At 39.6% G+C, this 21,005-nt stretch overlaps 1 protein-coding gene across 5 annotated transcripts in view; it reads left to right on the top strand.

Moving 5' to 3' along the window:
• TMEM131L (transmembrane 131 like) overlaps nt 1-21,005 on the top strand; it is a 170,537-nt gene that overhangs the window by 83,351 nt on the left and 66,181 nt on the right. For all 5 annotated transcript variants that reach the window (XM_050791996.1, XM_050791997.1, XM_050791994.1 and 2 more), the window contains 4 exons: nt 415-483; nt 6,456-6,579; nt 7,664-7,780; nt 8,934-9,044. In XM_050791996.1, coding sequence (XP_050647953.1) covers nt 415-483; nt 6,456-6,579; nt 7,664-7,780; nt 8,934-9,044 — 421 coding nt within the window. The remainder of the gene's footprint in view (nt 1-414; nt 484-6,455; nt 6,580-7,663; nt 7,781-8,933; nt 9,045-21,005) is intronic.

Below are 21,005 nucleotides of genomic sequence, written 5' to 3'. Positions count from 1 at the left end.
ACACAGTCCTTGCCTGTTACAAGAAGTCTTAACAAAGTCAGAGGCCACAGTCCCCTCCCCCAGGCCAACTTTACTTGTATGTGATTTCCTGATTTAGGGTTTATGAAAATAGCCATGTCATCCAAATTCACCCAGAAATGAAGGCTGTTACAAATTAAATCCATCTCTATTTCTGTCTGAATGCTTGTAAAATCTGCACATTGGATAGGAAGTTCTAGCCATAATCTTAGATTATCTTAAGTTTTACAACTCTAGAACTATACCAGACTTCTAATAATTCAATTTTATCATTTAAAATCTATAAGGGAGTAAAATTATATCTCAGGCACTGGGAGTCATTGGTCTAAGTACATTATATCTCAGCATTTAAATGTTAAAACTACAACAAAGTCAATCTCTCTTTTCTTTTTTTAGCTTCTCGGACAAACTATTTAGTGGAAAAGGCTTACATTTTCAGCCATCAGTTTTAGATTTTGGAATACAGTAAGTATCTTTTCTTTATAATTAAAACTCATTTTATATATACTATTTATTTTCAGGATTTTTTTTTACATATATGTATAATGTTACATTTTAGGTATATTGATAATGTGGAGGGATATTGATCCTGAGACTTGTTAAGAGAAATATTTTTGTGAAAAGGAGAGTGCAAGAATTGTTTTAGCCCTTTCTTTAATTTTTTTTTTTTTTTTTGAGATGGAGTCTTGCTCTGTCACCCAGGCTGGAGTGCAGTGGCCTGATCTCGGCTCACTGCAAGCTCCACCTCCCAGGTTCACGCCATTCTCCTGCCCCAGCCTCCCGAGTTGCTGGGATCACAGGCGTCCGCCACCACGCCTGGCTAATTTTTTGTATTTTTAGTAGAGATGGGGTTCCACCGTGTTAGCCAGGATGGTCTCGATCTCCTGACCTCGTGATTCGCCCACCTTGGCCTCCCAAAGTGCTGGGATTACAGACGTGAGTCACCGCACCCGGCCTTCTTTAATTTTTAATAAGTATACCTTTTAATATTTTATAGTGATTGGAATTTAATAAGATGTCAATGTTGTTTTTCCAAAACAGATCCGGTTATTTTATAATGAAAAACTCTAAATATTGATGGTCTCTGAATTTTTGTACACTAGATTGATTTACTCACTTGATTTTACTTCTTGCTGTGCCTTCTGGATTCAAAATTGCACCATGCTTACAGTTGTTAGGATTAAGACTTTGGAGACTCAAGTTGGGGAAGGCAGTACATAAGCTGTAATGACTTTACAGTATCATGTAAAGAACCACAAGATGAAGACAGTGTAATCTGAGTGTCAGTTGAAGGCCTAACTTGGGAACCTGGAAAAATTAAGGAAGGGTGACACTGTGGAAATCAGGCAACATAAGGACTCTTGCTGTCTGTGATAAAGTTTGAATCTTCAAGTGTTAAGCTTCCTGGATGCAGAATATAGCTGCGTTGAAAAGATAGAACTTCTAATTAGTAGTTTCAAGAGTGAGGGGTAAAAGCGCTGCTTGTTTCCGGGGCTGGCAAACACCACTTCAATTTCATGAAGAGCCTTTTGAGTGACAAGCAAAGTTTTGTGAATGAAATAACCGTGGCCATAGGAGAGCATCTGGGCTGGGTTAGGGTGGGCTCCTGTTGTGCCCTCCTTTATGCATCTGGATTACTTGCTTTACATTCCTTTCTAATCATCAAAATGTTAGAGCTGCAGTGAAGGAGAATGCACTTGGAATTTTTTTTTTTTTTTTTTTTTTTGAGATGGAGTCTTGCATTGTCACCCAGACTGGAGTGCAAGTGGCGCAGTCTCGGCTCACTGCAGCCTCCGCCTCTTGGGTTCAAACGATTCTCCTGCCTCAGCCTCCTGAATAGCTGGAACTACGGGTGCCCATCACCATGCCTGTAATTTTTGTGTTTTTAGTAGAGACAGTGTTTTGCCATGTTGGCCAGGCTAGTCTCAAACTCCTGACCTCAAGTGATATGCCCTCCTTGGCCTCCCAGAGTGCTGGGATTACAGGCATGAACCACTGCGCCCATCCTGAACTTGAAATTTAAAAGGACCATGTTGAGCTTTTTAGAAAAAGATTTTATAAAGAGAAGAAGAGAAAACTGGGAGTTTGCCAACTTTATAAAATTCTAGGTTTCTGCTTTTTTGATTTTTTATATTTTTACTCTTATGTAAAGAAAGTTTAATAGAAGCTGAATGTTTAGTAGTTTAGTTGACAATATAAATAAGCTGAATTTATCATAACCTCATTGATTTTAAATTCTGAGAGGGTGCTGTACTTTTGTGAAAAAGCTTTATTGTGAGGCTGAGTGCGGTAGCTCACTCCTGTAATCCCACCACTCTGGGAGTCCAGGGTGGGCGGATCACTTGAGCTCAGGAGTTCGAGACCAGCCTGGCCAACATGGCAAAACTCTACTAAAAATACAAAAATTAGCCGGACATAGTGGTGAGCGCCTGTAATCCCAGCTACTTGGGAGGTTGAGGCACAAGAGTTTCTTGAGCCTGAGAGGCAGAGGTTGCAGTGAGCCAAGATCATCATGCCACCGAGTTCCAGCCTGGGTGACAGAGGGAAACTGTCTCAAAAAAAAAAAAGAAAAAGAAAAAGGCTTTATTGTGAAAAGAAATTTTGATTCAGGACCTACTTTAAAGAATATATGTTATAGATTGGTAGATAGAATAATATTAGTAGTAAGTATAGCTATTAGGATAGTAATTCCAGTTCATAGGATCCTGGCTGTCTGAAATATTTGCTCTTCAGTAACATAACAAAATCCTATAGTCGATGCCCATGGGGGTATGTTTACACTTGTCCCTTGTTATCCATATGGGATCAGATCCAGGATGCTCATGGAAACCAAAAGCTAAGGATGCTCAAGTCCTTGGCATATTATTTACATACAACCTCCCATATACTTTAGATTATCTCTAGAGGCCGGGCATGGTGGTTTATGCCTGTAATCCCAGCACTTTGGGAGACTGAGGCAGAAGGATCACTTGAGGCCAAGAGTTCGAGACCAGCCTGGGCAACACTGTGAGACCCTGTCTCTATAAAAAATTTTTAAAAAATTAGGCATAGTGGTGCACACCTGTACTTCCAGCTACTCACAAGGCTGAAGCAGGAGGATCACTTGAGTCCAGGAGTTCAAGGTTACTCTGAGCTATGATCATGCCACTGTATTCCAGCCTGGATGACAGAGTGTACTCCAGCCTGGATGACAGAGTTTTTTTGTTCGACAAAAACAAAAAAACTCTAGTTTACTTATAATGACTAATATAGTGTAAATACTGTGTAAATAGTTGTTACACTGTATCTCTTTTTTTTTGTATTGTTATTTTTGTTTTTTTCCCCCCCTCAAATACTTTCAATCAAGGTTGGTTGAATCTGCAGTTATGGAGAGCTGATTGTATATGATACACATTTGTTAATTAGCAATATACTTTAATCTCTGGTCCTAATAGCTAGACACATGCTGAGAGAATGCTGAAAGTCTTTGATTTGAAAGGCTTTCTGATTTTTAGATGGAATCACCTTTGGAGGACTTAGTTACCTTTATATAATACTTTATGGCTCCCAAAGTGTAATCATGTCTCTTGTCATTTGGGTTTTATATCAGTCCAGTGAAGACAGGCATTATCTGAGTCTGTGTGTATTGTGTTTGAGCGTGTACTACAAATGTGTTCATAGATTTGTTGCTGAGAAGGAATGCAGTTTGCTCAAGGTCATTTCACTAGAAGTGGTAGAATAAATCTTCTGATTTCTAAGAGCACTTATGATGCTATTTTTCTTATTAGTGAGATCTGGAATATGATTATGAGAATTAGTTATTTTGCTGAAGTTAAACTCAGAACAAACTTTAGCCTAAATTAGAACACATTTAAGATTAGTTGAGTTTTACCTTATGGCTGACAAATGGTTTAATTTATAGGCATTAGAGTAAAACTTTGGCCTGAGGGTTCTGCTCCTGATTTCTTCACTGTCCCAGTTCAGCTTTTGCTGTGGTTTATTTTGATGTTGGCCTTGAGCGAATCCCAGCCCTCTTCATAGCTTTGATTTTCCTGGGGGTGTAAAATTGGGATCTTGTTACTTGGTTGCCATCTGCCTGCTTCTTAGGGCTTATGTGAAGGGTTAATATTCTGCTGGTCCTAAGATAAAAAGTGCTAATCATTCATAGAGATTTTAATCATTCTTTTGTAGTGTTAAATTAACAGTATCTTCCAGTTGTCACTAGTGAAGGAAATTTATATCCTCATAACACTTTTAAAAATAGAATCTAAAAAATAGAATAAAAATAGCACAGTGGTGACTAGGCTTCAGCTAGCATTCTCTGTTAGGTCTGGAGAGACTTCTGGTAGTGCAGTCACTGGCTCTGTAGCATTGCCATTTTGCATTCTTATTTTCTCATGTATTTCTCTGGTAGACATTTGTATTGTTAGAAACCTTGTATTTAAATTATGTAAATGGGATATAAAGCTTTGAGGATAAGTATTAATAACTTTGATGATTGATATTATTTACTTAAAACCCCAAACCACAGAAGTCCTTATTTATTTAATTTTAATTGGGGGAAGAAAGGCAGATATGAGCCCAGTGCTCTGAGGTAAGGCTTTTCTGAAGTGACCCTTTATGTGTATGGTAGTGTTGAACATTTTTTTTTTAAATGGTGTTACTTAAGAACACTTTGAAAAATCAGGATTTTAATCACATTGATGTGGTATTTTATTTGTAATGGGATGTGAAGAACTGCGTTTTGAAATACACATTGGATATATTAAACCTTTCCTTAAGACTAGTGATTAAAAGTAAGGGTGAAAACCAAAAGAAAAATTCTAAGGATTTGATGGTAGTAACATAGTATTTTGGAGATCTCATTGTATATAAGAAAAGCAACATCCATTTCATTTTTCCTAAAGGATACATTTTTAATATCATAGAAATTGGAATAAAATCAGAAAAATATCAGCATAATGAATGAATTTTACCTAATTCATTCGTAAATTCATAATGAATGAATTTTACCTAATTCATTCATTATGCTGATATTTTTCTGATTTTATTCCAATTATAGATATAATTCATTCAGCTTAAATAGAATATAATTTTATTTCTAGGCCATCCTAATGAGAGCTGTATATTTGGCTCTCTCTGCCACTGAAGATATTAAAACTGAAGAAATGACTTTAGTGAAATTTTTGCTGACTCTCTGTTCATTGCAACATAATTGAACAAGACTGAATTTGGTCTTGAGCAGTAGGAATCGGAGTTAAGTGATTAGAGGGAGCATTGTAGGTGGCTCCAGGCAGGTGGGCCAGAGCCCAGCTCCTTTCCTCTTGGCAATTCCTTTATCAGAGCCGAGACATCGTAGGTGGAGAGTTACTGCCGAAAAGAATTGGCATCAAGGCCTTCATGAGTTAATGTATTTGCCACGGAGCAGGGATTTTACTCTGAGGTTTGTGGAAGGTTTTGAAGCTGTATATGAAACTTTTTGTAAGTGTATGTTTGTGGAGGGAGGAGCCAGAGCTTTCATCAGAGTTTTTTGGAAAGGCTCCTAATTTAAATGGACGAGAACCTCTGCTGCAAAGTGCTGCAGGATTTTCAGTTTTCTCAAAAGAATGGCCTTTAGCCATAATTCAGTTTTCCTTTTATAAGACCTAATAAAATAACATCTCTCTGTGAGTTGAAAATACATACCTCCCCAAAAAGTCTCTCTTACTCAGAAAACATAACCCTAAGAAAAATTGGGTTTTTCTTTGAGTACAGTTTCTTACCTAAACATATTTTTTTTTTTTTTTTTGAGACGGAGTCTCGCTCTGTCACCCAAGCTGGAGTGCAGTGGCCGGATCTCAGCTCACTGCAAGCTCTACCTCCCGGGTTCACGCCATTCTCCTGCCTCAGCCTCCCGAGTAGCTGGGACTACAGGCGTCCGCCACCTCGCCCGGCTAGTTTTTTGTATTTTTTTAGTAGAGACGGGGTTTCACCGTGTTAGCCAGGATGGTCTCGATCTCCTGACCTTGTGATCCGCCCGTCTCGGCCTCCCAAAGTGCTGGGATTACAGGCTTGAGCCACCGCGCCCGGCCAACATATTTTCATTTGAATTAGAGACCCAAGTCCGAGAAGTGCCAGTGAGTTGCCTATAGGTTTTTCTTTTTTTTTTTTTTTTTTTTTTTTTTTTTTTGCAAGCATTTTAATGGCCTAAATGGGTTAAATTTTTCTAACACAGAAACCAATGGAGTGCTACTGTGGATTGGCCTAAGCCTTATAAAATGAAGTTGTTTTTTGTTTTATGACTTTTGGCTGTTGGGAATTGAATCCAGCGTGATTGGATAATTTAACTTTGTGATGAACAGCAACAGCTTTCTGGGTTTAAAAATATGTGTGCGTATATGTATAATAATACATACATATGTATAGTAATATTTATAACCACACAGTACATTGATTTTTCTCTTTGTTTCTCCTCCCAGGTTCCTGGGACATCCTGCAGCAAAGATTCTCCATGCTTACAACCCTAGTAGGGACAGAGAGGTTGTGGTGAATTCGGTGTTTGCAGCTGCTGGACATTTCCATGTGCCGCCTGTTCCCTGCAGGGTGGGTGTTGATGGACTCCTGGAAACTATGCTGTGGCAGGCTGCCAGATTTTCTTGCTTTCTTTGGCCTGAAGTTTTTACTTTCTGCTCCCCGTCTCCCCCTTTTTCTGCCACCCAAACCTTTTCCTCCTGTGTGTTTACCTTAGCATTTACTTTTCCAGTTGCTCATTTTTATAATTTTAGTGGCTCTTGATATCTCCTGGGGCCGGGGGAGGTGGTGGGGGTTGGGGAGGAGTTTGAAGACTCTCAGCTGTGTGGTAATGTATGTATATTTAACGTGGCTTTATTGTGACTAGGGAAAGTTTATATTACTTGTCTTGAAATGACTACAAACTCTGAGGCATTTAGTAACTAATGTAAGTTTATAGTTGAGACCTCTTCCATCTCTCCAACCTGCTAGGAAAGTTAGGTCTCCTTTCTAAATGCAGGACTGCAAGGTATAGTGAATGGCTCCTTGTAAAGCTGATTGGCACCATAACACAGAGCTCCAACTTAGTCTTCTAATAGTTTTACTTTCAGTGGTCTTTAATGTTTAATGAAGATCCTGATTGCTAGTAGGCTTTTATTTGTTTTGCTTACTATGTCTGCCTGATATTATGTACTTAAAAGAATACTGGGACTAAGGACGTGTTGTAAGGGGAAGCCCAATATTTGGTTTGTGACAGTCTGTCTGGATAAACTTTGTTCCTGATTTTTATTACATACCAACATGTTTGCACATTGGTTATTGTCTGTATTTAAGTAGAGATAGAACTGTGTTAGCTAAAGACAGTTGGACCTGTGGGGGTGGAAGAGGAGGGGAAGGAAAGGTGTGAGACTCACAGCTCCAGTCTGAAGCGAAAGGACTCGTCCTGAGTCAGTGGTAATATTCTTTGCTGTATCCTCTTAGATATAGCAGATATGTAAGAGCGGATAGTTGGATGCTGATAAGTTTGGGGATTCTTATGGATTCATGATACTGATAAATCAAGGGTGCACAGTATGCAAATGTCTGTTAACAGAAATTGTCAAAAAAAGAAAGTCTGTGAAAGACAGTTTATCAAAGGGGGCCATTCCAAATGGCTGACTGGGGACCTTTCTTTCAGGTAATTCCAGCAATGGGGAAAACTTCCTTCAGAATTATTTTCTTACCTACTGAAGAAGGAAGCATTGAAAGTTCCTTATTTATTAATACCTCTTCGTATGGAGTCCTTTCCTATCATGTGAGTAACTTTTTCCTTTTGTCATATAATTTGGTTGGTGACTTAACTGTAGGGGTGGGGATATTTTTAAAAAGACTTGGAAATGTTGTCACCTGGTTTATGTCGTTAAAATATAAGACTGTTAGTGATGTTAAAATCATCAGCGTGCACCCTTTTCTGCCTGACGTGCCACAGTTGGCTGTCTTTCCTACTGACAACACAGCTGTAGCCCTACTGTGGATCTTTGGAGCATACTAAAACAAAGCAAAGAAATCTGTCACACAGTTTCCCAATATAAAATACAGAAGGCTTTCAAAACTCACGACTCTCACCTCATGGGCGTTCAGAAGGAGGCACTCTAAGGACAGTCTCTAGTGATTTTGCCTACCTTCCCTCCTTGGCTCAGGAATATTTCTGATTAGGAGACATTGATTGTGTGCTTGGAGGCTGATTCCAAGGGAGCTCACTATTCATATCAAAGTACCAGGAAGGGAGCTTGAAGAATCTTGTTGCTATTATCAGAAATAGGAATCTTTACCTTAAATGGTACCTGATGTGGCATTTAACAAGATGTGGCATCAAGTAATTTAAGTTCAGATCAGTAATTTTTGTGGTTATTTCTTACTGCATTCCATTAAAGAGGTACCATATCAGAGGAGTTGCCTACTTGTGAACAGATTTGCTACAGTAAGGAACATTCAGCTTAAATACAGCATTCTGTATCTGTTTGTTTGTTTGTTTGTTTATTTTTTGAGACAGGGTCTCACTTTGTTGCCCAGGCTGGAGTGCAGTGGTGTGATCTCGGCTCACTGCAACCACCTCCCAGGCACAAGCTATTCTCCTGCCTCAGCCTCCCACCACTGCCTGGCTAATTTTTGTATTTTTAGCAGAGACGGGCTTTCACCATGTTGGCCAGGCTGGTCTCAAACTCCTGTCCTCAAATGATCCACCTGCCCGGACCTCCCAAAGTGTTGGGATTACAGGCGTGAGCCACTGTGCCCAGCCAGCATTCAGCTGTGTTTTTTGTAGACAAAGATAAATATAGTAATTGGATTAGTAGAGTCTTGTAGGCCATGGTGATGAATACAGATTTCCTTTGGAGATGTGCTTTAGCATTATGGCAAATGTGTTTTAAAACTCTAACAAAGGAGCAATTCTCTCTCTCTTTCTGCAGGTATCTGGAATTGGCACTCGTAGAATCTCTACAGAAGGGTCTGCAAAGCAGCTACCAAATGCTTATTTTCTGCTTCCGAAGGTCCAGAGCATTCAGCTGTCACAAATGCAGGTCATTTTAATAGATTTACTTTGAATGCTGGTGGCCGCCAAGCTTTGTAACCCTCTCAGAATTGTTTTTTTTTTTTTATACTATTTTCTGCTTTTTGAAAAAATTATATAGAAATACATATGTAAAATATCACTGGATTCCATGTAACTCCTTTTGAACAACTGTGGAGTCCACAGTGTTGATATTCCATAGTTTGCTTAATCTTACTGTTGGTCTTTTAAAATGTTTCCTGTTTTTCACTGTTATTACCATTAGGCCATATACCTGTTTTATAAGTTTCTTTAAATTTCCTTCTGAATCCTCTGTTTCCTTGGGGCATGTTTCATAAAGAGGAGAGATACTTTAGTTAAAGACTGTGAACCATTTTGTAGAACTTGTTAAATCTTACCAGGTTGCTTTTCAGGGAGACAGCGCCCACGGTCACGAGTAATGACAGGCCCCTAAGGATGTCCTGTAATGGGAAAAACTATTTCTGATGTTGTGGTAGATGTATAATGATAAGTTAAAATTCTTTTAATATACATTTCATGAATCATTTTATAGGGTTGGCTACTTTTTCCCTTTGATTATCTGTATTTCCTTGTAACTGAATAATTTTATAATTGAGAAAAACTCTTGAACCCACATATTATGAAACTTACCTCTTCTTTCTGATTGGTAAATAAAGAACATTGCTTAGAGTTTGTAATCAGTACCTTTAGTACCTGGGGCTTTCATTCATTCAGCGGTTCTCTTGAGCCTCTACTTTGTGCCAGGCCTTGGTATACAGTTTGTATCTGCATAGAGCTTACATTCCAGTTGGGGAGAAAAACCAAATTAATTTACCTCTAGGATTATATCTGGGATCTTTATCACCAAATACATAATTCTTAGGGATTTTAAATAATAATTTTATTTTTATAAAACTGAAAAACCCCTCCTTGAAGAATTTTAAGGAAGACTTCTTTTAATTTGCAAATGTGTATTTGGTTTAAATCCTAAAACCAGGGGGGATGTGTTGAAAGGTTTTAAGCAGGAGACTGATACTGATGTGCTGTGGCTTGCATTTTTGGAGGGCCAGATGCCTCATCAGTGGAGATCTAAGTATTGGAAGAGAGACAAGTATTCAGAGTACCTTAGTTATTGGGGGTTAATGTAAGGGTAAGTGGAATGAAGGGAGAGAGGAAACTGATTCTGCAGGCCTCCTAGAGAGCTAGAACAGCTTACCCATTATCTCATCCCCCTGGCCTGGCAGATACTGCGTACTTCTCATGACGCCCACTGCCCTTTACCACACTGAGGCCATCCTCATCTCTCTGTTGGCCAACTGATAGTATCTCATTAACTGCCAGGATCTACTGTGGTCCCTTCCTACCCCTTTCCCAAAAATTCAAGTTGGACCACATTAGTCCCCTGCTTGAAACCCTTCAGTGCATTCCCATAGGTCTTAGAATTTAAACCAAATCCTGCTTATGGCTGTAAGGCCTGTGTGGTCTGGCTGCTGTCTGTCTTCAGCCATGTTGCTCACCACCCGTTCTTGGTCTCTACCTCATGGCCACAAGAGCCTTCCCCTGCTCACTTGTGCAATGCCATTTTCCCTCCTGCCACAGGTCCCTTGTGTCTGCAATGTTCTCAACCTCCACCTCCAACTTTTCTCCAAATTAACCCTTATTTCATCCTTCCTTTTTCAACTTACGCTTGAGCTCCTCAGGGACTTTTGCCTCTCTCTCCATCCTAATTTCCACTCCCATACTTATCTAGACTACCACTCCCATACTTATCTCCATTAAATAATCACATACCCACATGATGTAATTGCTTCACCATTCTTTCCATCACCCATGGAATGGAGTCTGATTGGGCTTCCTGTTGTACTCCCTGCACCTCACCTGGGAAGCAGTGGTTGAGTGGAGTTTTGGCCTGAGGTAGCTCTGGGGCTGTCCTCACAGGCCAAGTTTCTGTTGCTCCCTGTGCTGTAGCCTACCTTGGCAGTGCCTCGGCTTTTCTTGGTCTTTGTTTCTGCTTCAGAAGATACCAAACTCTGTTTCTTTTCTTTTTTTATTTTTAAAATTTATTTTGTAAACAATGTTATGAAATACAATTCACGTACCACAAAGTCCGCCCACTTAAAGTGTACCATTCAGTGAGTTTTAGTATATCCAAAGTTGTGCAGCCATCACGATCACTGTCTAATTTTAGAACATTTTCATTGCCTCAGTCTCTTATTTTCTGTCTTTAAAGATTTGTCTATTTTGAACATCTTATATAAATGAAATGTATGGTCTTTTGTGATTGGTATCTTGCCCTTAGCATGTTTTCAGTTTCATCCATGTCTTTCATTCCTTTTTTTTTTTTTTTTTTTTTTTTTGGTTAAAAATATTTTAATTGATAAATGATTGCAGAGGATGTTTTACCCATGTGAAAACAATACGGTGGTAACCATGGAATGATATTTTTCTTTTTTTTTAAAAAAAATTTTTTTTTGTTATTATACTTTAAGTTCTAGGGTACATGTGTACAACATGCAGGTTTGTTACATATGTATACACGTGCCATGTTGGTGTGCTGCACCCATTAACTCGTCATTTACATTAGGTATATCTCCTAATGCTATCCCTCCCCCGTCCCCTTCTTTCATTCCTTTTTATTGCAAATAATATACATTGTAGGACATGCCACATTTTGCATAAGCATTCATCAATTGGTGTACATTTGTGTTGTTTCTACTCTGGCTATTATGAATAATGTTGCTATGAACATTCTTGTGTAAGTTTGTGTGGATGTATCTTTCATATCTTTTCTCTTGGGTGTATACTTAGGAGTGGAACCTTGCTGCATCATATGGTAATTCCATGTTTAATATTTTGAGGAGCTGTAAAACTGTTTTCTAAAGTGGTTGCATCATTTTACAATCCCATTAGCTATCTATGAGGATTCCAGTCTTCTACAACTTTGCCAACACTTGTCTTCCATTTTTGTTTATGTTTTTTAAAATAATCATCTTACTGGGCATGAAATGGTATCTTATGTGGTTTTGATTTGCATTTTTGTAATGACTAATGACATTGAGCATCTTTTCATGTGCTCAGTGGCCATTTGTATATTGTCTTTGGGGAAGTGTCTATTCATATCCTTTGCACATTTTAAAATTGTGTTTGTCTTTTTATTGTTGAGTAGTAAATGTATTAAATTCTGGATATTGGACCTTTATCAGGTACATGGTTTGCAAATATTTTCTCCCTTTCTATAGGTCATTTTCTTGATAATGCCCTTTGAAGTACAAAAGATTTAAATTTTGGTGAAGTCAAGTTTTTCTATTTTTCTTTTTTCACTTTATGATTTTAGTATTATATCTAAAAAGGCCTAAAGTTATGAAGCTTTACTCCTATGTTTTCTCCTAAAGTTTTATGGTTTACATTTAGGTTTATGACCCATCTGACTTTAAGTGTTAGCATATGGTGTGAGGAAGGGATTAATTTTCCTTCTTTTTCATGTAGATGTCTGGTAGTTCCAGTACCATTTGTTGAAAAGACAGTTCTTTGTACATTGAGTTGTCTTGGTATCCTTGTTGACCTCTTATCTGTGGCCCCATTCCTGGCTGTAGATTCTCTCCTTCACTTTTCATTTATCCTAGGATCTGTGAGTTTAGTTAAGTCACTTTCTAAGGCTGCTCCTTTTGCCATAGTTCTCCCCCATCAGTCAAAAATAGTTATTGAACATTATTTCTTAAGTGTTCCAGTAAATGATGGGGCCATGAACACAACACAGTGTGTTCTTGTGGTGTTATGGTATAAAATACTTCAGAGTTTGTAGATGGATTTAATTGTTTTGGCTGGTCTTTTGTTAGAAACCAGTATTAAAAAATCTGAATATCAGAAAAAAATATCTTAAAAGGTAGTTATTTTAATTCTTTCATTTTTGCTGTGATTTAGGAAAATGAATTTTAAAGTTAATTTTTTCTTTTTTTTTTGAGACAGAGTCTTGTTCTATTGCCTAGGCTGGAGTGGAGTGGCACGATCTCAGCTCTCTGCAACCCCCGCCTCTGGGTTCAAGCGATTCTCCTGCCTCAGCCTCCCGAGTAGCTGGGACTACAGGTGCACACCACCAAGCCCAGCTAATTTTTATATTTTTAGTCGAGACAGGGTTTCACCATGTTGACCAGGCTGGTCTCAAACTCCCACCTCGGCCTCCTAAAGTGCTGGAATTACAGGTGTGAGTCACTGCACTCAGCCTAAAGTATGTTTTAAGGCTTGCCATACCTAAAAACAAAAACTTAAAAAATTTAAACCTAAGAAATAATTCTGGCATTCCTCTAGAAGAAAAAAATCCTGACTGGAGTATTTCTGCATGTAAACTGCATACATTATGTGAGGTCTTTGTTGTATTTTAAGTGGCCGTAAAGTTGTCAACTGTTCTTTGAAAGGAATGTCTTTATTTTGATATTCTACCGGTTTTACGTTTTTTTGCTCTCTGCTTGTTGTCAAGAGCCCATTGTCCAGGGTTGGGGGGTTAGTGGATTCAGGAGGTCGGACTCCCTCAAAAAGGATAAGAGAGTGTGGAAGGTACCAAAGGCATAATTGCCTCTTCTCCAGTATAGAGCTACAAAGTATATCTGATAGAAAGCTAAGCAAGAAGGTTTAGACATAAATATGTCATCAACTTTTCTTTAACTTGTTCCCTTAGTGCCATGTGAAAAGAAAATAACTGGTTTAGGAATAAAATTTGAAATTGAGAGAAGAAATACAGTTGTTTTATGTATATCAATTGAATCATTATGAAAAAGAAAACTGAGACTAAGATGATAATAGTAATTTAAAAGTATTTTCACTGAAACAATAGGGCCATATAATTTTTAGATTTTTATATGTGAGTGGGTAAAAAGTACAGGCTGATTATATGTTTGGGTCTGCCTTACTTACATATGGGTCTAAATATGAAGTATAATTCATTGAATATTTAAAAAATTGTCTGGCTTCAGCATAGGTAGAGGATAGAAAGGCATGTACCCAAGGATCCCTGAACATAAATAGTCTGGAAGGTGAGGGTTCCAAAATTTGCAGGTACTGCTTGACTCATCCATCTGTGAAATGCTGATCAGAGAAGGAAAAATGCAGGAATATTTTATAAAACTGTGGAGCACGGATCGTAAAATGGGAGAAGTGCTTGATGTAGCACGTTGAGGACACATATTTCAAATGGCATTTAAAAGATCATTATGAGTTATCTTTTGCAAAACTTGAAATTTACGTTGCCAGAATAATCTCAGAAGGTAACAGATGTTTTGCTGCTGCAAACTTAGCAAAATTCAATCATGAGAAAGGAAAGCAGTGAGAAAATGGGATGTGTACCCTTTTTTTTTTTTTATTTTTTTTTTGAGACAGGGTCTTGCTCTGTCACCCAGGCTGGAGTGCAGTGGTACTATCTCAGTTCACAACTTCAGCCTCCTGGGCTCAAGCCATCCTACTGCCTCCACCTCCTGGGTAGGTGAGATCACAGGCGCATGCCACCAAGCCTGGCTAATTTTTGTATATTTTGTAGAGACAGGGTTTTGCCATGTTTCCCTGCCTGGTCTCAAACTCTTGAACTCATTGATCCACCCACCTCGGCTTTTCAAAGTGCTGGGATTACAGGTGCAAGCTACCACGCCTGGCCTGGATGTGCGATTTTGTGTGCAGCGTTGTGATATACGTGAACCACATGCAGTATTTCTCCTCACATGTATTACAACACTGCACACAAAGGTATGCATTCAGTTTTTCTCATTGCTTCCAATTAGTATGCTGAGTTGAATCCTCAATGCAATAGTATTAAGAGGCGGGGCCCTTGCGAGGTGACCAGGTCATGAGGAAGGAGCCTTCATGAATAGGATTGGTGCCTTTAATGAAAGAGGCCCAGCCAGGTGCGGTGGCTCACACCTGCAATCCCATCACTTTGGGAGGCCGAGGTGGGCAGATCACCTGAGGTCAGGAGTTCAAGACCAGCCTGGCCAACATGCTGAAACCCTGTCTTTACTAAAAATACAAAAATTAGCCGGGTGTGGTGATGTGTGCCTGTAATCCTAGCTATTGGGGAGGGTGAGGCAGGAGAATCGCTTGAACCCAGGAGGCGGAGGTTGCAGTGAGCCGAGATCGCGCCATTGCACTCCAGCCTGGGAGACAAGAGCAAAACTCTGACTCAAAAAAAAAAAAAAAAGGCCCAAGGGAGCTTGTTTGCTCCTTCTGCCATTTGAGGACATGGATGGCACATAGCAGGTGCCATCTAGGAGGAACCAGCCCTCACTAGAATCTCTTGGTACCTTGATCCTAGACTTCTCAGAACTGTGAGCAATAAATTTCTGTTGTTTATAAACTACCTAGTTTGAGGCATTTTTTTATGGTTGACCATCTGGACCAAGATAGTAGGAAAACATGGAGTTAAGATTGCTTTTTTAAACCTTTTCATTTGGTCCTTCTTTTTTATTGTTTTGACCTTCACGCAGAGAGAATTCCTACCGTTGAAAGTCACTGTTGTGGTGGGTCTGAATGACAGTCTGAGGCGCTCCTACTTTTGTTGCATTCTTCTTGTTTTTGTCACTTGGGTTTTCTTCCAGTCATTCTCTCTCTGCTCCAGTTCACATGTCACTCTGCTGCTGGTGCTGTTGTCTTACACAAAACTGGTTGTTATTTCCCTGGCCACCGGATTAGCTGAGCCCTCTCTTGTTTACAGGATAAAGTCCAAGCTCCTTTGCTTAGCATACAAGGTCCTTGATAACCTGGGACCAGCTTCTCCCTCCAGGCTTAGAGCTTCTACCCTTCTTTTCTGAACTCTGGCCTCACAGACCTCTCCTCATTCCCAGAACATGCCATCCCTTTTCCACAAGCTCTCTTAGCCTCATAAGCTTTTATCCCATTCTAATTATTCTTCTAATTCCATCCTTCAAGACCCAGTTCAGATATCGCCTCTCTGGCACCTCTCCAGGTTCCCAGGCAGCCTGTGCTCGAGGTCTGCATGCCCCTTGGTCCACGCCCTGCCTTAATGCTTAGAGTCTCGGGTGTCTGTCTCTTCTGCTCTTCCATGAGGCTCTGCAGGAGGGACAGGGCCTGCTTTTTCATTATTATAATCTCCATCAATTTTGTGTTTAGTACATTGAGGACTCCCAGAGTTTTTAATAGATAAATGAGTCAATGGGCATCTGAGTTGAGATCCCCAAATAGCATATCTACTAGTCATAACATCTAAGATTTGTATACCTTCACCTTTTCACCACATCAACCAGTGTGACCTTCAGCAGATTTACTACCGGGGCAGGTGGTATTATTCTTATTTTAGAAATTATAGAATGGACTTAGAGTTTAAGTTACTTGGTGAAGGTTAAGAGTAGAGCCAGCGAATAATTACTAACTTTTTGTAATTTTTGTAATAAGGGCACATTTTGGTCCTTGGCAATGCCAGCTCAGTGTGCTTTGAATTTTCCCTCAATTTAGTAAATGCTGTATTGATTTTCATATCTATTGCTTTAGTAATCCATGGTCCAGAAAACATCAATGCAAATGCAGTGCTCTCTGAAGCATTTTTATTATGGCAAAAAAGAAGACACAGCTTAAAGGCCCAACAGTAGAAAAAGGATTTGATAAATTTAAGTATATCAACATAGTGTAGAATATTCAGCAGTTCTTCGAATTATAATTATGATACCTATTTGGAAATGTGTGACAAGTATTAAAATTAGACTACGATTGTAACTAAATATATAGTGGGGGTATAACATATAAATATAGTTGTGTTAGGCTCGTGAGAAGGCAAGAAATTTTATTATTTTAATGTTTTCTTCAGTAATGTATTGGATTCAAGCCATTGAGATTTGAGGAGTGTTTCAGTGACTTATTTGGGCACAATAGAATATTCGAAATTGGCATTGTCTCAGAATCTGGCGTTTAGGATCATTAGCCATATAATTTGTCTGAAAGACTGAAAAGAACTTAAATTATTATTATTGGAATCATTGTAAATAACGTGGGACTTTTTTTTTTTTTTTGAGACGGAGTCTCGCTCTGTGGCCCACACTGGAGTGTAGTGGCATGATCTCGGCTCACTGCAAGCTCCACCTCCCGGGTTCACGCCATTCTCCTGCCTCAGCCTCCTGAATAGCTGGGACTACAGGTGCCTGCCACCATGCCTGGCTAAGTTTTGTATTTTTAGTAGAGAGAGGGTTTCACCGTGTTAGCCAGGATGGTCTTGATCTCCTGACCTCGTAATCCACCCGCCTCAGCCTCCCAAAGTGCTGGGATTACAGGCGTAAGCCACCACGCCCAGCTGAAACTTGGTTTTAAAGTTAGAGGAAAACCCTGACACACAGTTCTGTCAAATAAAGGTAGTTTTTTTGTTGTGTGTGAGTGTGTGTGTGTGTGTGTGTCTCAACATAGTATCAAATTATTGAATTGTTGAAGAGATTATCTCTTAAGGATATTCTGGGATTATCAAAAACTATAATGTGATTATATCAAAGAAATGAAACATTAGAAATAAACCTTAAGACCGCAGTCATACTTGGCAACGATCATCGTAATTAATAGTTGGTTGTCTCCTTGCAATATTTTTTCTAAGTGTATGTGTGGATGAGGGATTTTCTCCCCCACCATGGCAACATGTTGCTGGATTGTGTACAGGAGAGATTATCTCTGGATATTCTGTGTGATATCTAATATGTTTCAGACCAGGAGTTCCTAACCTTTTAAAACTGGCACAACCTTTGCTTTCAGTGTGTGGTGTCAAACCCTCATGCCCGCCTGCCAGGGACAGGTGCTGGGCAAAGGTTGCAGTCCCGGGCCGCCTGCAGTGTGGCGCCTGCTAGATTTGGCATGGGGGAGGGTGCCCCAGGTTGTTACCTGCTACTTGCCTTCTAAGGTGCTGATCCCTGTCAATTAACGTGGCAGTCTAGAAGGGAAGCTGTAAAATCAGGGTAAGGAGGAGAACGTGGAAAGCCTTTCAATCACAGTTTGATGAAGAAATGGAAAGGGCACGTTTCTCACTAACAGGTTACAAAATGCCTGATCTAGGATTTGAAGATGGAGAAAGAACAGAGAAAGGTTAAGGATCTTTAGAGCTGTCCTGTTTTCCTGATAGTCCTACATACTTAGTTAAATGGAATAAACAGTGTGATAGCTGAAAATTCCTACGAATACCTGTATAACCATATGTATTTAGTAACATTTTTTTTTGTTGTAGTTTTAGCAGTGCACCAAGATGTAACCATTTTTTGTTGTTTGAGACAACACCTGGAGTTTTTTTGTCCTATCTCCAAGAGGATTAAGGAGCACGGCACGAAGGTGAGGTTAGAGCGAAAGTTTAGTAAGTGAAAGAAGAAAGCTAGATTTTTTTTTTCCCCCAGGCTGTAGTTTTGTTTTTTGTTTTGAGACAGACTTTTGCTCTTGTCACCCAGGCTAGAGTGCAGTGGCACGATCTCAGCTCACTGCAACCTCCGCCTCCCGGGTTCAAGCGATTCTCCTGCCTCAGCCTCCCTAGTAGCTGGGATTACAGGCACGTGCCACCACACTCAGCTAATTTTTGTATTTTTAGTAGAGATGGGGTTTCACCATGTTGGCCTGGCTGGTCTTGAACTCCTGACCTCAGGAGTGCTGGGCCTCCTGGGCCTCCCAAAGTGCTGGGATTACAGGTGTGAGCCACCGTGCCCAGTCCCCAGGCTGCTTTTTATGTGGGAATAAGGCACTAACCCTTGAACTAGGGGCTCTCTGGAAACCCTTCCCTTGCTATCTACCGAAGGCAAGCTAGCACTCCTTTCAGTTTATTTGAGTGATAAAAGTTGTTTGATCTTTTTTACATAAAATGATAGGCTGTCAATCTCTGGAAAATGATTATTATATGTTAAGGGGAAATTAAGTGATGTTATACATTTACTTATCTACCTACTTCTGAATATAGCTTTTTTTTTTTTTTTAAGGAATTGCTTAAACTTCTAAAAATTTTCTTAAGTTTCCAGTGAGAATGCTTTGTGGAATGGGAACTTGGGAAGGGGAGAGGTAGAGGAGGGTTGGTGACTGGAAGAAAGGAGGGGCGTGTTGCGAAGACTCTAGAAAGAATACCAAGATGTGTGAGTGGGGGTGTTCTCCCTCCCCTCACTTTTGTTTCAGACTCAGTGGAGTCTCTTCACTCCCCATCTTCCTCCGGTTTGCTGCTTTAAAATCTCTGCTTTCTTGGCTACTGTGAGGACACAGTTTCCCGGTCCCTCTTTTAACTCAGTGTTTACCTTGTCTCTCTTTATTTTTTTGCCTCCCAGGAGAATTGACTAGTCCCTTACTGAACGCCCTAAGAGATCCCTGTTGTAGCAGCTATAATACTCAAAAGGTTTTGTTTTTATGGATTTTTCTGTACTAGATTTAACCCCATAAGAGCAAGAATTATGCCTTAATCTTTGTTTTCCTGTTACCTAGCATGGAGTCTGGCGATATAACATGTAGTAAATAAATGATTGACAGTCGGATAAATGAATCTTAAAATGGAAAACATTATAATAAGCTGTTTATGAAGATATGACACACAGACCTTCCTTTGACTCCTTTCATTTATTCTATTAGAGTATTTTAGAAACTTTTGTTAGAAGACTTAGAGACACTTAACAACACCTCTCTTCCTGACCAAGTTCTGAATCATTGGATGTTTAAGAATCCGGAGTTAGAGAACTAAAACCGGCTTTGTATTACTGATAAGACATATTCTTCTGTATTAGCTAGGGTAAGAGAGCCAGGAGTTACTGACTCAGTCTCCCCTAGGGTAGACTTTGGGGCGGTCCACTGGAGGGGAAGTTTGCGTCTGAAGGACAGATGCTTCCCAAAGTGTAGAGAGGAAGAGGAAAGAACCAACTCCTCCAAGAGCCCCCGCTGTTGCCCACCAATTAGGTCATTCCTTGACCTCCAAGGGGAGAGGAAGGCTTGGGATAAAAGGACAGGAGTGTTTAGGTGAAGAATAAGCCTTTCATTGTGACATCCTTGGTTTCTGTGCTCTTGACCCTTTGGAATTACCTGTTAAGCCCGAGATCAGCTGACTTCCAGCCCTGTGCTTTCACCTTCTCGGGCCTGTTCCTCCTCCCCTGAGAGCCAACCCCTCCCCTGATTTCTTTGTTGACCCTCCTCGAACTGCTGGGGTCTGCTGTTGAGTTTGCCCCTAGAAACTTTGAGATGGATTAGATAAATTCACTTAATAATCTGCCCCAAGGCCACACTGTAACCAGGATTGAAAGTTCACATCTTCCTCTCTTTCCCCATCCCAAATTCTTTTCAACTGCAGTATCCAGTACAGTTTATCAGAGCTTTTGTGATGAGATTAAATAACAGTGTTAAAATATGGCAGTAGAAAATACCAGCCATATAAAATGCCTGTCATAGAGATGCATAGTGGGAGCGAATAAGAGGGTGAATTCCAAACCAGACCACCTGGCTAAAAATCTTGGTTCTGAGTGACTTTAGCCAAGTTACCTGATCTCCCTGTATCTCAGTTTATCTGTAAAATATGTAATAATAGCCCTTTCGGATAGGGTTGGTGTAGCTATTGAATCAATTAATTTATGTAAAGAGCTTAGAACTAGTCTCTGGCACATAGCTAAAATGCCTTAATCACTTAACTTTTTAAAAAGAAGCTTCTGACTATAAGCCCTCTCCTATTATGAAACTCCAAGAGAACTTTAAAATTCAGAGATTCAAACCCCTGGCAGGACATGAAAGTTCAAGGCTATGGTAATGTATTAAATTATCTTGGCCTGTGAGTTAACATTCAAAGAATTTGAAGTCCTCCTCAATTTCTTGTTTTTATTTTATTTGTTTTTATTTTAATCAGAGAAGCTCGCCATGCCTGTGTGCAGCTGGGGAACTTTTAGCAGCTACAGCCTGGATTTGTTCTTTTGCTAGAAGGTGCATGGCTTCCCCGAGGTTTCAGAATTTATAGTGGTTCAATAGTAATTGATCCTCACTTGAATCTACAATCTTAACAGAA

The sequence above is a fragment of the Macaca thibetana genome, chromosome 5, assembly GCF_024542745.1.
Source record: "Macaca thibetana thibetana isolate TM-01 chromosome 5, ASM2454274v1, whole genome shotgun sequence".
Taxonomy (NCBI): domain Eukaryota; kingdom Metazoa; phylum Chordata; class Mammalia; order Primates; family Cercopithecidae; genus Macaca; species Macaca thibetana.
The sequence above is the reverse complement of the archived record's forward strand: the minus strand, read 5'-3'. Positions and strand labels throughout refer to the sequence as shown.